This window comes from Trachurus trachurus, assembly GCF_905171665.1.
Source record: "Trachurus trachurus genome assembly, chromosome: 16".
Lineage (NCBI taxonomy): Eukaryota > Metazoa > Chordata > Actinopteri > Carangiformes > Carangidae > Trachurus > Trachurus trachurus.
The window spans coordinates 8,849,379-8,866,714 of NC_139902.1; the positions used below are offsets into that span (position 1 = coordinate 8,849,379).

The 17,336-nt window shown below is 43.2% G+C and overlaps 1 protein-coding gene across 1 annotated transcript in view; it reads right to left on the reverse strand.

The window, feature by feature from the left end:
* ago3a (argonaute RISC catalytic component 3a) overlaps positions 1–17,336 on the reverse strand; it is a 34,362-nt gene that overhangs the window by 13,139 nt on the left and 3,887 nt on the right. Inside the window, exons 2-7 of the mRNA XM_083989598.1 lie at positions 6,986–7,157; positions 6,607–6,727; positions 6,220–6,428; positions 5,276–5,412; positions 633–767; positions 386–473 (exon numbers count right to left, since the gene is read on the reverse strand). Coding sequence (XP_083845724.1) covers positions 386–473; positions 633–767; positions 5,276–5,412; positions 6,220–6,428; positions 6,607–6,727; positions 6,986–7,157 — 862 coding nt within the window. The remainder of the gene's footprint in view (positions 1–385; positions 474–632; positions 768–5,275; positions 5,413–6,219; positions 6,429–6,606; positions 6,728–6,985; positions 7,158–17,336) is intronic.

Here is a 17,336-nt window from a genome sequence, read left to right on the forward strand (position 1 = left end):
AGTCAGTAAATATAAATATCATTAAATATATTTAAACTACACACAGCCTCATGGTTTATTATCATACAGTAGGTAATATCTATTATCATATGTATTGACTTTTTATTGACTGATGTCTGTATTGTGACGTAAAAGGAATACACTGAACGGGGTATTCTCCTCTGGACGATAAACACTGAAAATCAGCAGTTACGCAGCTACTTCAATAATCAATGACTCATCTTGAGCGCATGGTTGTCGGATGAGTCAGCCATTATCTGGCTTGTTTGGTGGTGGTGGACTGGTGATCACATCCTCTGTGGTCTGTGCCTCCCCGCCCCCGACCTATCCACACACTCCACCCAGAGTCTCCTTTTCCCCTCTCCCACCCAGAGCGCTGACTCACGTTTGATGGCTGGCAGGCCGGCGGGTCACGTTGCAGACGCGGTACTTCCTCCGCATGGTTCCACAGTGCGTCACCTCCACCTTCAAACCTGGTGAATAACCCAAAGTGTTGTAGTGGCGTTAAAGAGTGTGTCTCTCTGTGGCTGGATGTTTCCCCGTTCAAACCGTCTCCCTCATCACACATGGTGATGTTTAACTCCGTCTTGCATACTGGCACACTTACTTGACACCCCCACCCTTTGGCTCACCTTTGATTTCTTTGGTGAATTTGACCCGGTGTGAGTCTGTGAGAGGGCGAGGCTGCTCATCTATGTTGTGGATGTCCAGCACTTCACACATAAACTGGATGACAGGCTGGGCCTTATAGAAAGCGGTGGCAGACACTGCAAGATAAAGCAAGGATGAGAGTCATTTAACACACATACACAAAACAACAACAACTCGATTCTGTAATGAAACAACACTACACCACTGGCTGCACTAGCATCTAAAAAGAAGTTAGTGGGCACTTTGTTTAGCGTAAGATTCAGACCGTGAGTGAAAAATCAAACGTGGTTCCGGCACTTCCATTGGACCAACAGCTACGTCACTTAAGTCGTACAGCAAGAAAAACAAGCAGACACAGGTGTGGAGGGTGATGAGCGACAACAAAAGTTGTGACGTTGGATGCAAGAATGAGAACGTAAAAAAAAATGAGTCATTTGATTAGAGTACCGCCACTGAAGATGCCCTTCAAAAGTAAACGCAGGTGTTTGTGGTTGCACATTGGAACCGTGAAAACATCCAGAATGTATCTCTCTGCCGAGTTGATTTGACATCAGGTAACGGTTCTCCGCTGTTAGGAGTTGTTAGTCGGCCGTTTCATAATGCTTCAATTTGAGCGACATTAGCTTGTAAGTAGAAGTGGTATGTGGACAAATCAAATTGCTCTTAGGCAGTTATAAGCAAGCACTTGATGAATGAATGGGACATAAGGTGCTAATATATCTGTGGCATGCCATTTACTTTGCACTATGACTGAGCACAAATTTAGCTGAGCCTTGGCACCACGCAGTATCACTGATGTTACAAAGTAATGGCAGAGTGCGTTTTAAAAGGAGAAGCTTCTATGGATTCAGGGAGTCCAGACATTGTTCTCACATTGTTTATCTTCTGATGTCAGTGTATGGAAGCTCCAAATAAAAGAACGGGTTGCTGTCAAAATTGAGAGACGACTGATGCAAGGAACTTTGAGCCTGAGAGACCATCTGTTCTGTGCGTTAATGAAACTTACTTGGTTGTGAGCAATAAGGACATTCAGGACATCGCCTCCAATATTTAGAAACTATGGCTCCCTATAATGTCTGCGACTTTACAGGGAAAAATGAAGTATCCCATGACAAAACAGGAAAAGCTAATCACAGGAATAATGCCAAAGCAACTCGGGAGGAAGAAGCCTGGGTGAGGAAGAGTTGTTGAGCCCTGGGAATGGCTCTGGGCAGCAAGTCTTCCTCTCTCACAACACATTCTAGGACCATGGTCTGTTTGGTCCAAACTACAAAGTCACTGAAATGGATATTGCGCACAAAATCTGCAGCTGGATTCGCTAATAATACGAGTGGTTCCTGTTCAGCTGCACATTTGTGTCAAAGCACAGCTGTGGGTGTTTGTAACATCTGGTCAGGCCCTCACCGTTTTTTATATGGGCACTTAATCTCTACTGTTCCCCTCCCACCACATAAATAGCTCACAATCTCATCAGGTTGATGCAAAACGATGTAAGCAGTCTGGGTGAACAAGACTATAGAGTCCAGAAGGAGGACAGAGTCTGACCTCTGCTCATAAATACTGTCTTATGATGTTTTTAATGTTATTGTCAATAAGCTCTCTAGCTGGGAGTTTTTGCCTGCTATTCTGCCCTCTGTGTGTGTATGTGTTTATGTGCCAGGCCGTGCCTTTTGATTGTTCCCTGGTAGTAAGCTCCAGGGTTTCACAGTGATCTCAAGTAAGCTTCTTTCTAAGTCCCCAAAACATCTCAAGACTTCTCTGTACGAACATGTGCTGGGAGGCCGGGGCCCTTTAGCTGTTTGTCATGAAGGGAAGTGGCACTGGGAGGTTTGTTTCAGCGTGTGATTCAGAAGCAGAGGCTTGTGTCACCGAGGTCCAGAACTGATGCGAATAGCTGCATTAGGTCGAAGGCCTCTTATCTCCCTCAGATCATTACAGTAACTAACTACGCAAGTCCTCTTCGCTTGAAGTAAGTCCATCAAAAATGCCCTTGCAGTGTTTTAAGAGGAAAATCTATAAGCCATACATTTGCATAAACAACAAATATGACTAGAATGAACTTAATAACACTCTAATCAGTTGACGTTTGAGCCTTTCAGTATTAGTCTGGCACTTGTCTTATGACTGTCTTTGAGCTGGCTGGCTGTTCTCTTTGAGCTGGCTGAAACTGATCTGACTCACGGTGCTTGCTTCACCTCTGCTGGACATGTCTTTCAACATACAGGGCTCTGGTGTACTTGCTGGCTCTTTCCTTACCATCCTGGCCAACAGCACAAACTTAAAAACTCCTTGAGAGCAGTCACTGTTAGTCATTGCTGAGGATTTCTTTTTATTTGTGTAAGACTGCCTGACTTCTGCTGGCAAACCATTACTAACTGGAGATGGCACCTGGATGTTCCTATATTGTACATGGACACATGATGCTCTACCACCAGTACAGCTCTACTCATAGAAGATGTCACTACAACTACAAACAAATAAAAAATACTTAACATTTTTCAGTGAGTTTAAAAACTACATAAGTCCATATGTTCAGACTGGCAGCTACTTGAAATGTTCACGCAACGTCAATCCAACTACCAGACGCACTGTGACATAGGGATGGAATACAATGTAGCTATTATGAAGCTCCTATAAAGGCTTTTTCACATAACGTTTTTCTAGCCAGCCCACGATGCAAAATAAATGTAGCAGGAACAGAGACTGAACACAGAAAGTGCAATTCATGCAGTGCTAAATCTGTGGTCTATGGAGACTTTCCCACTGTCAGATGTAGGTAGGTTTCCTTTGTTCTGATACAAGGTTTTTTTTCTCAATCAATGCAAAGACAGAAGCACAGAAGAACGAGTGAAAATGTGACAGGTGAGACTGCAGAGCAAGGCATACGACGTCAGAGAGGTTTTTCATCTCAATGAGTCATTTTCCTGGTTAAATGAAGGTAATGTAGAAATAAAAAATAAATTCAAAAATGGCTAGAGATGAAGACAGTGTGGTGTTGGCGGATATGTTTGGATTGGCTGCTGTGATGCATGACACCCTTCTCTGACAATATGTTTGACGAAAGCACTGCCAGCACACATCTGTTTGTGATGCCCGACAAGAAGGTAGATAGATGACTGCATCGTACACACAGACAGGAAGTGGCATCACTTCTAATTATCCTGCCCACGCACTGTGTTTTCACTCTTGTGTGCTGAAGTGTCTCTGAGTCAGTCATGTAAATGGAAAATACAAAAGGACTCGTTTCACTGTCATTACAATTACATGATATATAGACCTTTGATCTCCATGAAAATCAGTGCTGGAGGCAGCGTTTGTTGTTTTTCGCAGTACATGATGTCATGCCGAAGAGTCAGACAACAAACGCTTTGCAAACATTTGCCATTCTCGTACGCTGTTGCAGAGTAGACAGGAGCTTTGGGTGACCAATTGATTTCCAAGGATGAGAGGGCGGGAAAATGAGACAAAGTGAGTAGAGAGGGAAGCGTTCAAACAGAAGGGCTCCGAGCACTCGAAGCAAAACAAAAGCTGTCTCAAGGAAATGCTCCACACATCTACCCTCCTGACCCCAGCAACACCCACAAGTCTAACTCATGCAGGCACAGCCACACACTCACATACACACAAGCTACACTCTGTCTCCACAGCAACCAGTCAGTTCCCATCCAGCCAAGAGCCCACCTTCCTCCAAGCACAGACACACAGAGACACACACACAGCAGATACTTGGTCTCCAACAACCTCCTACAGTGTGCATATGGCACAAACCCATTCTCTCCCACCCTTTATGTAACATATTTTACACAAATAATAACAGATTGAAATAGTAGCTAAGTATTCCAGGTCATCAAACTTCATCCGACATGGGGGCAGTTACCAAACTCAACCCATTCAACTTGAATCCGATGAACTGATTCTCAGCCAGAAGAACTGACTCCGTTTCTGAATAATGAAATATGTTGGTGTATAAATATAAAACCTGTGTTGGCGGAGGAGAGGCTACATCGTCACCAAATAAAACTAAAGCAAGTTGAGTTTCAAGTTAGATTTGATAGGAAAAAAAAGAAGCAAACATAATGTGTGTGCTGCTTCATCCAGTGTCCAACAGACTAGATTCAGTTCTACTGAAATAACTTCCTCATGAGCATGTACCACAGTCACATTAAATTAATGTTAAATAAAGCTATTAAATTTCCTCAAACATAACATCACTGAAAGTAAATTGCTCATGCGTGCACCTCTAAAAATAGCTTGCATCACTGAGGCTCCATGTCATTCTAATCTATCTGCTTAATTATTAAAATCTCATTTCCCCAGCTGTGACAGAGGAACAGAGAAAACAATTTCTGCGTGACTGTAAAGGAGACGACAGCTTTATTTCTATTTGCCTGAATCACAAAGAAAACTAGTGGTGTGTGAAACGAGTCGGAATATTTGAATATCCTTGAATATTTTGAAGCTTGGACTGCTTTTATTGCTAAATATAGTTCTTATCACATTTCAGGCAGTAAGTGATATTTTATTTATCTTGTTAGAGCTGTGAGGCCATATTGAACCTCGAAGGGGCTGCTACAATTACAGCCGAAAATCAAAACAGGGGCAAACAATGAAGTCTGGTTCTTACCATCTATGTTGAGCATCATCTTCCACATGGCGGGCCGCACGGACTGATGGAAGCCAAACCAAACCTCCCTCCCACCGCCCAGGGGATGGTCATAGCCCTCTGGAGCTGAGAAGAAGGATCGACCCACAGGAGTGTACCTAGGAATAGTGAGAGAGAAAAAAAAAAGACAATGAAGAGATAAAAGACAGCAGGTTCAAAGGTTGTGAAATAAAAACACAAACAAAACGAGGAGAACATGAGGCACATAGGAAAGGGCATAGGTTAGTTGACACATCCTGAACTGAGAATCTGGGTTAATATGTGCCATATAGTCTTACTTTCAGCTGTTCTTCAATATGCTCTAAAAGTACTGAAATAAGAGGGTGGTGACACCGCCTGGATCCATCACCCTCTTATTACTCTGCCCCAGGGACACATTAATAACTGTACAGGGGCTACATTTTTCTAGGTGATCCCTGCATTGACAATGTGTCAAGGTGCCAATGTAATACCGGGCTCCCAGCACCTCCATAGCAGAGCTAAATGAAAGGTGTCGATATAACCACTTTTTAATAATGCTCGGAAAAAGATTTTCATTAAAGCGCCGGTGATATTACATTCAACTGTCCTCTTGCTGGGCCCAAGGAAAGTGATATCGAGTGGAAGATGGTATGAGGTCAAGTACGGCGCTTCGTGAGAGCCCATATAAGCTGTGTTTGATTTCCGCTGGGATCATAGCGCTGATACTTGTGCCACTATGACAAAACAAATATTTGCTATGAGTATCAGAGGGATCGCTTTTTTTTACAAGGTTGTTTGATGTTTCATCCTTTGACTCAAGGTTTTGGCGAGCAGGTAAGGATAAATAGGAAGTTTCTTTGACACGGCAGGCTTTATCAATCTTTCTTTAACATCACTGACAAAGAGAGAGCGGACCAACAGCAACAAAAAACACAGCAGCTCACTTCATTGAGGGAAGGTGTCGCAGAACTACATCCACAGCATGCACGGGGTTGGTGCTGATGGGCTTGTCCAGCTCCAGGGGCTCAGGCATGCTGCGGCCGGTCAGCACCTCGTGGAGCATGTGCCAGCTGACCAGAGACACAAATTTGATGGACACTTTGAAGGGACGGTCTTTCCCTCCCTCACCTGGTAGAGTGACATCCAGGTCCACCTGTGGAGGAGAGAGGAGGTGTCAGGTAGTGTTTATTAAAGTTTGATGTACTTGTGGTAGAAGTGTACGTGTTCAGGTAGTGTAAATAGATACTACATGTGGTGTGCATGCATAGGAGCTGAGGGGAAGCTGTATGTTTGTGTTGGCACTAATATTAGTCTTTTTTTCCCCAGCTCACCCCAGCCGGTGCCACAGGCAGTGGGTTGGCTGTATACAGGCTCTTCTTTCCATCGTAGACCGGCCTGCGATCCCCAAAGATTGTCACCTTGAAGTGCTGCACCATGGAGTCAACCACCTCCCTGCACAACACACACAGACTCTCAGTTATACTGTACCTACATTTTTAAGACTTGACATTAGTTAAAATATCAAAATCATCATATTAAATCCAAATAATATCTTGTGCATTCATCAACCACTATTACATCTTTTTCAAGCCACTGGTACCTTGTGTGCTCACTCGCTGTAAACTGCTCTATGTTATATATTAGATAAATGCTTGTTTCAGAGAATGGTTTAAAAAGTTTTAGAAACAGTAGCAAGAAGTTCCGTCTTACCTGTTGACTCGGCGCGGACACTTGTCAGGCTTGATATCCACCTCGTAGAGGTAGACATCCATCTTGGGGATCTCCACCTGGAAGCAGTTGGCCAGCAGCTTGATGGGTTTCCCCATGGTGCCATAGCCAGGCCGCCGAGGCATGGAGAAGAGGGACTGGGCCCCAACGGCTCCTGAGAGGAAGGATGAGAGTAAAACGTCAGTGTGGATCTGACACAGGTTATTCAGAGTCAGGGTGGGCAGGGTGTTTGCACACAGGGTCATGAAACTGACATCACTAGCAGAGACAGGTTTATCGAAGACATGATACATGTTTGTATGCTTTGTGGAGTGGAGTTATACACTGCATGCCACATGAATTTTACTGCTATGTATAGAATATCTCTGCCAGAAACAGATATGCTTATGTTTTGTTTATAAATACTGGCATAAATAAATACAGCCAAAATGGTGAACTCTTAACTACTTACCTATGTTATACAAAGTTAAAAATGAAAAAAAAAAAAAAATTAAACCAATTCTCTGACTAACTACCCTGTTAGTGGTTTGTTAGATAAGGTGTTTGACGGTGGAAATAAGCTGTAAAGTTCCATATGTCAAGATAATGTACTGTAAAAGGGAAACACCCAGACTAAACACAACTGACTTTGACATTTTAAACATTACACGAAACAAACAAACACACCCACCACCACACTCTCAATTAGCTGTCACACATTGGATTTGATATGATCTGAGACTGAAAAAAGTACAGAGATGTCATAAAAGTATCAGGGGAATACAGACGGTATCAAAATGAACAATACAATGCCATGTTTAACAAAAAAAGAAAAGTCATCGCAAAGACTGTAAACACATTGACACGTGCATGAGCAACCCTAACAAACAACTGCACTTGGACCAACATGTAGCCTGAAAACACACATGACTCCTGTGTGTTCACCATGTGTGAAGCATCTGAAACAGGAAGTGTTTAACGAATGGAGAATTTTTGATGACTAAATACCTATTAATAATACTTTATAAATTTATAAATTATACTGCATCTAGAAAGAAGCTATTCAATTTCACTGTGGTGGAAATAAACAATCTGTCGCTCTAAGATGAGTGATGTGAAGATGACTGAGAGATGATATTACACTCACATTTCAGATGCAACAACATCTAATACTTCCAACAATTTTATTGCATCACTTTTCATGACAGGATATTTTGAATGAGGGCCAGAAGGCAAAAGTCGACGCATAATGATTCAGCTAGAAAAAAAAATGATATTCTATGACTTACAAATACAATGTGTCATTAATGACTGTTAATTGTGTGGTGGCACAGCAGAAAATGTGTCTGGCAAACTGTTTGTTAGTTACACAGTTCTCACACTTGTTCTAAAACGTGGCATCACTAGTTCACACACACGCACGCAGCCACGCACACAAACCAAAACCATGAGATATCTTAGACATGAGTCACTTTGATCCAGAAACAGTGAGTTCTGTTCAACCTAATGCGGCACACTCATGTCAGTGCTATTTTTGGGTCTGCTGAGGCTTGCCCTCCACATCACACTTGAGAGAATAAATGGCTCTGCTGACGTGCCAATACAATGTCTGGATTAAACTCATGATGATGCTATCGTGCCTTTTTGTTTTTGTTATGCAACAGTGCATCTTTACACAAAAACTCAAAATGAGACACGTCCATTTTCCTTGGCAAGAGTTGCTCTCTTTATTCCTCCACATTCACTTCCAGTCCCCGTGGCCTTTTGTTTTGTTTTCAGTTTTATTCAACTGTCTCATTCTGTCTCCGCAGCCATAGGCCTGGTACTCGCCAGTCTCTACCAAAAAAAAAAAAAAAACTGCCCCAAATGTGTCATTGATAAATGAGAGTCATGGTTGTGGGTGATTCATCACTTATTTGACTCATAGGCTAAAATGTGTGGGTGACGTTGGTGTTGAGGGCCCTGCTGAGGGGAAGGTCCCCACAACACAACCGAAACCGTCTGTGAGGTAACAGGAGACAAAATGAGCAACGCTGTTTGTTTACAGTGGGGATGCTTAGGAAGTATGCATTTTCTGTCCAGCTCTCAGTCTCCTCTGGTGGGCTGTGGAGTGGAGGCTAACAGGGTTGATGGAGGGTGAATGCCTCGTGTTTCAAATTGCCTGCTGGGATAAAATGATGGAAAAAAAAAAGAGAGGAAAGTCTGGAATTCCTACCGAGGCTGGCCCTCTCACACAAAACCATGTGCACACAAACTTTTGTCATGGTAATTCCCTCGGGGCCCTCAGTGAAACTTGTGAGGTAAACCCAATTTCACACAGACAAGAGCGACAAAAAAAGCAGGAAGACAGATACTCGGGTAAGTCTTCATTAGGGCGACTGATGCAACTTTCAAGAGGGTCTTCTATAACTGAGAGCAGCTTTCTGTGGTGGGTTTTTTTTTACAAGTAGGAGGAGAATATCAGGGAGTGGCTGGATTACACAGAGGGCAGGGCTGGTGTTTTACAGCTTTCATCTGCCTCTCACTACTGGCTTCCATTCAGCATGAGTCACTGAGCCACAACCGAACACACAGCGGAGGATTCTGCTTCTGGACTAAATGATGGAGGAATTACAGCGGCAATGGCCAGGTTTTAAGAGTAAGAAAAAAGAAAAACCATGACACAGGGATAACTTCTGGTATTCCACCCACTTGGTTTCAGTTTTGTATGAAACCCACACACACACACACAGAGCCATACAGTAATTTGTAGCTGCGGCGTCGCACACACACTGAAAGTATGAGCTAGTATTCCCCGCATTACGCAGAGTTGCAACATTTGGCGTTTTGCACAAACACGCTCCCTGATGTTCTTTCAAAGCAGATGCGTACACACACACAGACACACACTGCTGCAGTTCTTCAATACTCAAACAAGCAAATTATTCCGCGACACAGCACGATCTCTACGGTGGAAAGAAATAACACAGGCACCTCATTACACATACTAACCCACCACCCGCAGTCTGGTGGCAATCTGACAACCTCCAAACAGACATCAAAACAAACAAGTTGTGTGGGTCTAATCAAAACATCATGGCCCCATCGCCATGATATTTGGCGAGCCTGCATCTGCATTCTTTGGCTTCCTGCAAATCCTGCAGATTATGACAGGCCTGGCAGTTGGTATATTTAGGTTCCCTTTGCAATGGTGCTTACAAAAGATACTATTCATATCTCTCCAAGGACAAACGCCTCTCCTCTCCCCCCAGTGAAATGTTGCAGGTTCAAAAATGACTGAACTGAGATAAGCGCGTCTTTATACAGCAGCATTAATGAAGTCTGATCTTTTTGTTTTCAATGCAGCATAAAGCGGCCACTCACCAACCATCTACTGCTTGCTGTGGGCACACATTAGCAAATTTGATCATCAACATTAAGCACATGGCAGGCAACATGCTGGGATGTTGACGACCCGACAGGCATGTCACACGGATGTGTTTTGCAGCATTTTCTGCATAGCTAACCCAGCCCTGATCGTCCAGCAGCGCATCAAATACCTCCTTCCTATCTGTAGTTCTTAGAAACTGTGCCTCTCTGTTCCCTCCACACACAGACATAACAAATACGCCTGTCCAAATGAGCGGGAACGAGGGGGTCAGAGAGGGAGGTTTCACTGTCAAGCCTGGGGGGGTGGAGGGGGGGGTTGGTCCTCATGCTGCAGTAAACCAGCAGACTGACAATACCTTTGTTTTTAGATCAACAAGCGAGTCAGTGGGGGAAAAGAAAACTTTTTTTTAATGTTGATGTACCCTCTAAGGACAAAAATGGTTGCTCTTTGTGCTTATCAAGTGTGTGAGAAGATGTACAGTCCCTAACAACAACAACAACAAAAAGATGCTTGCACGAGTTCACAGGAACATCCACTTAGTGCAAGACTAAACACAGAAAGCTGATGGAGAACTTGTCAGGGATTACCGTGTCCTCCAGGTGGGTGACGTGTTGCGCTCTGCTACGACAAAACCATGAAAACTCATCCACAAATCTACACAGACACATGAAGGCTTATTGACTCTTTGTGTAGCGAGTGCGAGAGTTCAAGGAAACCTCCCCTTGCGGAGATGAAAAATGCCGCACTGTGTGTTTGTGCATGCCCTTTCAGATAATTACAGGAAGGACATGCTTTAGCAAACAGAGAGAGAGAAGAACTATTCATCCGCCTGTGTCTATGAGGATGTTTCTCATTTCTCGAGCCTGTATATTCAGAAAGTCAGAGATGACAAAGGCGGGAAAAGCTCTTCATGACCATGAATAAAATTAACTGTGTGTATTTCAGTGAAAATTGCAACAACTCTATGGTAAATGTGAAAGGAAATTGCCACTCAAGCCCCCAGGCCTATAGCAAAAGTAGCTCAAGTGTTTTGTTTTGTTTTCCACTGCTCTTTATTGTGAAGTGAATCATCATAGGTCTGTTTCCTTATCATTACATAGGCTGTTGTTTACTGAAGATATGCACAGCCTTTTAAGATCCTGTCAGCAACAATCTGCAGTTAGAAACATCTTTCTTCAAATCAAACTTGTATTTCTTTCCATTTGCTGCCACTGAAAAACTAAAAATAACTCTGGGGCCCAGAGGCAGCATGGAGTTTGCATTAAAAAGGAATTATCGCTTGATTTGGAGGAAGCTGAGTCACAGGTAAAATAATTCATATAAATTTAAATGAAACCAAGTTCTTGAATTTTAATCCCTCAGTTAATATATGCCATGTGTCAACCAGGATCTAAAACGCTTACACCCCTGAGGCCTGAGAGAGATAAGTCTTGTATGCTGGTAGTTTCCCGTTTCAGAGACAGCCGCTGTGGTCAGCTTGAATTTATGTCACTTACACTGTACTCCAACAGCAACATGGTTTCATGGCAGAAATACAGTATGAAAACTACTCCTACGAGCCCTGAAACATAATCCACTTTTCCCCTGTCCTTCAGCGTGCCCAGTTTTCTCCAGACGCTCATATTTTTGCCAAAACTTCACTGAACACACAGCTTCAGTTTTCTGCTTATGCGCCGAGTTCATCTTGTGCGCCGCTTGTGTGGTTTGCTGGCAGCCCCGCATTTGGACACACTTTTTGTTGGCAGATCGGTTTTACACAAGTCAACTGGCTAGGTGAAGAGCTGCAGGCAGCTTTTACAGTACAGGCAAACCTCAGTCTTCAAACAAACAGTAAATATGCAGAACACTAATCAACGATAGAAATGACTTTCTGTGTCTGAGAGAGCCGCTGTGTCTGGCAGCTTATTAAAGTCAGTGTTTTTCAATTTGACCGAAGTCCAGCTCAGGCACTGTCATGCATTAATAGCAACAAGTAACACTAATAATTACAGGTCTCATTCTCTCCTCCACGATCCATGTGCCACTTCAGGACCAAAAAGATCAAAATGCAAATCCTTTGTGGGAAAAATGACTGAATTGAAATAAGTTAATTAACTATAAACAAAGCTGAGTGATACCACCCAGCAAGAGGGGCACAGGCGCTACGATGCAATGGTCCATGTGGAATATTTGTATAAAATAAACATTATATAAACGCAGCAAAATGTGATCCATTTCTTAGCGATGAATATTTTGCAGAAACATCTCAGCAATGTGAACTCGGTTCCACTCCGCTGCTTTGCAACACAACACAGACACACTGTACACAGTGGGCTGGGATCCAGAATAACTGGATAGTGAGAAGCTAGGCTGACATCCAGTCCCTGCTAACCCCCACAGCCACACATCCACCCCACACACACACACACCCATTACACCACACCACACTACGCTACACAAACGCCACGCTGCTAACGAGTGCACAGGTCCACACACATACAGGCCCACACACCAGCGCACACATACACACACAATACAGCTGTTGTGTTTCTAATCCAGAGAGGCCTGAGCTGTGGGAACAGGGCGAGTGCTCAGTGGCGAGGCACAATGGCGTCAGTCACAGCGGGCAGAAACTAGAAACACACATACACATGCACGGGAGGACCGGCGAGGAAGGACTGATGCACATAACACGTAGCCGGTCACTCTTCCCTCCTATTCCTCACATCTATCTCAGGAGTGTTGCACGTGGCACCTATGGGAGTCACAGATAAACACCGGCAGGCAGCCACATGCTGACGGGCCGACGAAAGACTGGTCAGTCACAACAATATGCAAAAATGTTGACATCACCCTCAGGACAAACCTGAGATGTGACAAGGGAATATTTTCAGCGGAGTTGGAGTGGAGCGAGTGTATGTGTGTTTACACAACAACGCTCGCGGATGAAAACAGCAAAATATTTCATCGGATGTGCCTTTTGTTTAGACGGCGACGGCGTTTTCGGGGCTTGAAAACGCAAAAAAGTGAAACCACCCTCCAGAGTGGAAATCTTAAAAACGCTCCGCCATTTAGTCCCCGTGTAAAGGGTGAAAACGCAAAAAGTCTGCTCGGAGGGCACGGAGGGCAGCATTACGATCACCGGCATACAGCCTGCCGGGAATCAAGAAGAAGAAGAAGAAGAAGAAGAAGAAGAAACGCAGGCGTGCGGACTTGGTGGTGTTGTGTGTTGTGTGGGACACTGCCACCTAGGCGCCTGGCGTGCATGAATTCCACAGACTTTTGCGTCACTGCGGCGGCTGCGGCGAATATCGCTACATTTTTTTTTTTTTAAGACGTTAGTTTAGGCGGCAGCTCTTTGTTGTTAAGGCGGCCGCCTTAACAGGAAAGCGCTGCGGGAAACCCTGATTAAGTCCTATCTAATAAAAGGCATGAAAAGCCAAAAAAAAATTGGATTTGCCAATCCAAAGCCGATATTTATTATTTTGTCATTGGCGTACGGTCTCACACACTTTGCAAAAAGTTTCACTGCCAACATGTTGTGTTGTTCTGATGGCCTGTCACACACCAGTGCAGTGCACAAGGTGGGAGACAAGGCTACTACACAGCATGACATTGCTTTTCTCAATCCACAGACACCAGAGTATTAACCACAGGGCATCAAAGGCATTAAATTTGATCTATACCAATCATTATCTGATAAATCATCTGATAATGACGGGCGGTCAATTCATCGTGGCATCCATAATCCACACTAGTACATTTTAGGGTTAAATCTTACTACTTGCTGCATTTACACTTGATGGTGAGGGCAACATGGATAACTGATTACAAGCATTGCTGACCTTGTTGTCTTTGCTAGCAGCTGTTGTGCAGTTGTGCAGTTAAATTCTGCATTTTCATGCTACAACTGAAAAAGTCCACATTTAAGTACGGTTAAAAATAAAAAAGTTAGTAAATACTTCATAAGGAAGATAACACTCACATACATTACCTATTAATACAACTTGTCTAAATAGTTATTTGCCATGTTGAATTTGACATAACCCAAGCAAAAACCGAGGCAGCTGTCCACAGGTGATTTTATGAACTAATGTGATTAGACTTGATTAGGAATAATCAAAGTGACCAAACACACATTCACACATAGAAAGGAGCTGCTCTGTTGAAGAGACCAGGAGACTCCGCTAGAGCAGGTTAAATGGAGCCTTGTGTCCTCACAGTCTTGCTGGTGCAGCCTGAGTGGAACAGTGGACAGGGGCCAGGGGTTGTTGACTTTCTATGTTGACCTGGGCCTGACAGCTGCTCCACTACTCTGACAGTTTACATGCACTCTAATAAATTAATTAGAACCAAAGTAATATTATTAAGATTATTCTAAGGGTCATGTCGCCGTGTTAACCACCAGGACATCTTGCATGCATAAATAGGTCAAGTTTTTCCCAAAAAAAGCATGTTTTTTGTTTTTGTTCTTTACAAATCTCATGGGTGGCTGCATACCGTTTACACATCCACATAAGAAATAGTCCCAAAAAACAGTTGGCCTCAACTCCTCAACTGATCTTCATTGGTTTTTTATTACACACTGAGCTTTATTTATAACAGACGAATGCGAAAGAACCGGCAATCAGGATGAAGAGACAAGCTGTGTGAAGCAAACTGCACAGAAAGGATGAAAACAACTTATTCTCTGTCTTACAATTTGATGCAATAGACAAAACTCAGTAGTGCTCTTGATGCGGGTAAAGTGCACTTGTTTTTTGGCAATGGGAGAGTTGCTCATTGTGTCTCAATTGGACGTTTTTCCCTGCAACTGTCACCAAGTGCTTGCTCATGGTGGGAATTGTTGGGGCTGTGTATAAAAGATGGATAATCATGAAATTATTATTATGTTATAAAGTTAGGACACACTGTATAGCCTACATTTTATAATATTACACATCATTGTCTTCCAACTGTGTGTGTCACATGACTATTTTGGTCCAACCATGAGTTAGTCATCACGCCTGTGGTAAAAGTTACTTTAATTAGCACAAGATGTTCCAAGTCAGCAATGTGGGAGCATTTTAGTTCATTTGTATTTCTCAGGCAAATTTGGTTTACAGGTTTAGAGACCTGTAATTTGCAACTATAAACTCTGGTGAACATCACTTTATCTGCTCAAAATCTCTCTTATCATAATTTGAGCCTATATAACGAAATGATAAGTACTGTGACAAGATATTACCACAAATCAGTCTCTTAGCCTCTGATAAAGAGCCAGATTTCTGTCCGTCTTGCAGTGAGCCCCCCCCAAAACATGCAGACTTCTCCGTCCAACTCCCTCTCTTCCTGTCCACATCCTCCCCCTAAAATGAGCCCCTTTCAGCTCCCCCAAAAAACAGATCTCAGGAAGGGGAAAAGCTCAAGCCGAGGGAGGAGGAGGTGGAAAAGAAGCGTGGTCTGGCTGCTCTGGCTCCTAATCTCTGTGACACATCACAACATTCAGCCTTTCCCCCCCTCTCCTCCTCACACTCCTCTGAATCCCCCCCTTCTCCCCCACACACTCACACACCATCCCTTGACTTTTCCCTCTGTCTACTCAGCCCACTTGTAGGAGTTTGCTGTCCGCTCCGCACTATGACAACAGCATGTGTCAGCCAGAAGAGTTATTCATAAGTCTACTACACAGACACGGACATAAATAAGTCTTTTTAGTAAACACGGGAGAAATATATTCTGCACTGGGCCATATGATTCAAAATACGAGATATGTTTTGAGCATGTGTCTGTGGGTGTTTACTTTGTTTCAATGGGTAAAAATACACAGACTTCTGAGCTGAAACTGCATTTTTTCAGTTTTTTCTCTGTCATAAAAGCAGACGTGCACATGTAGGTTAGAAAACAGGAAAAAGACATAGAGAATGATGATGCTTCAGTGCAGAGTTAAAAGCAAACAGTACCTGGCTGCCTGGATTTGATTCTGACACCATTTTGAATTTCACAGCTTAAAACGTCAACCCTGAGCTTCATTATCCAAACTATATGTAACTACTGTCATGTTGAGCTTACATTTTGTGGATGAAAAACCACACATGGCTCGGCACAAAAAGAAATGAGAATGTCAAAAACAGAGCAGCCCGTTAATTTACTAATTACTCAGAAATATATCCAAAAGAGGGCAGACTGCCTTTTGTGTTAAACGTATAATACTGAAAGTCACTGACAGCATTAATCAACGGTTTAAAGAAAAGCAATACAGAAACCAACATTTACCAAACAAAAGTGATATCTGATCTCAGGACTACAAATGATATCACACTGAGGGCAAAGAATTGTCTCAGCAGCTCCTAGTAGATTCTGGTCCCTAGCAGTTATCTTGATTGATTTGAATATTATTGTCAACATTGGGCAGATCTAATGTCATAACAATTTATATCGTATAATAAAACTAAAGAGAAGACAGGTCAATAGAAAGGGTTTTTTGATTTTCTTTAGTCTGATAAATCTATAGATAACTCTCGGTGTGATACAATGAGCCTAAAGCGCAACAGCAAACTGCATTTTCCATAGAAACCTAGAAACAATATGCCAATGGTTAGCCTTATGGGTGGCTGGGGGTGTGGACGGGGGTAGTCCATTGTCAACAGGCTGCTTGAATGAACTGAGCATTATGGGGGGAGACTGCAAATCAAGTAGTAAAGCCCTCCCTCAAAGCCGACCCCACTGTCTGCACAAAATCCACAGAGAAGGAGCATACAAGGAGAATGACAGGGAAGGCAGTTTCCCACTGAGGCACAGAGAGGGAAATAGAGGCAGTTACCAAGGAAGGGAAGAAAGGGGCGGTGGGGGGGTGGTAACTGTCTGTGAATCAAAAAAAGAGCGGGAAAAACACAAGCGAGGGAAAGAAAGGGGTAGGACATGGGGACAGAGACTGGCAGAAGAACAAGGCTATGACATCAATGCGACAACAAACGAGAGGAAAGTAATGCTCATTTCAGAATTCAGACGTCCTCCAATGAAAAC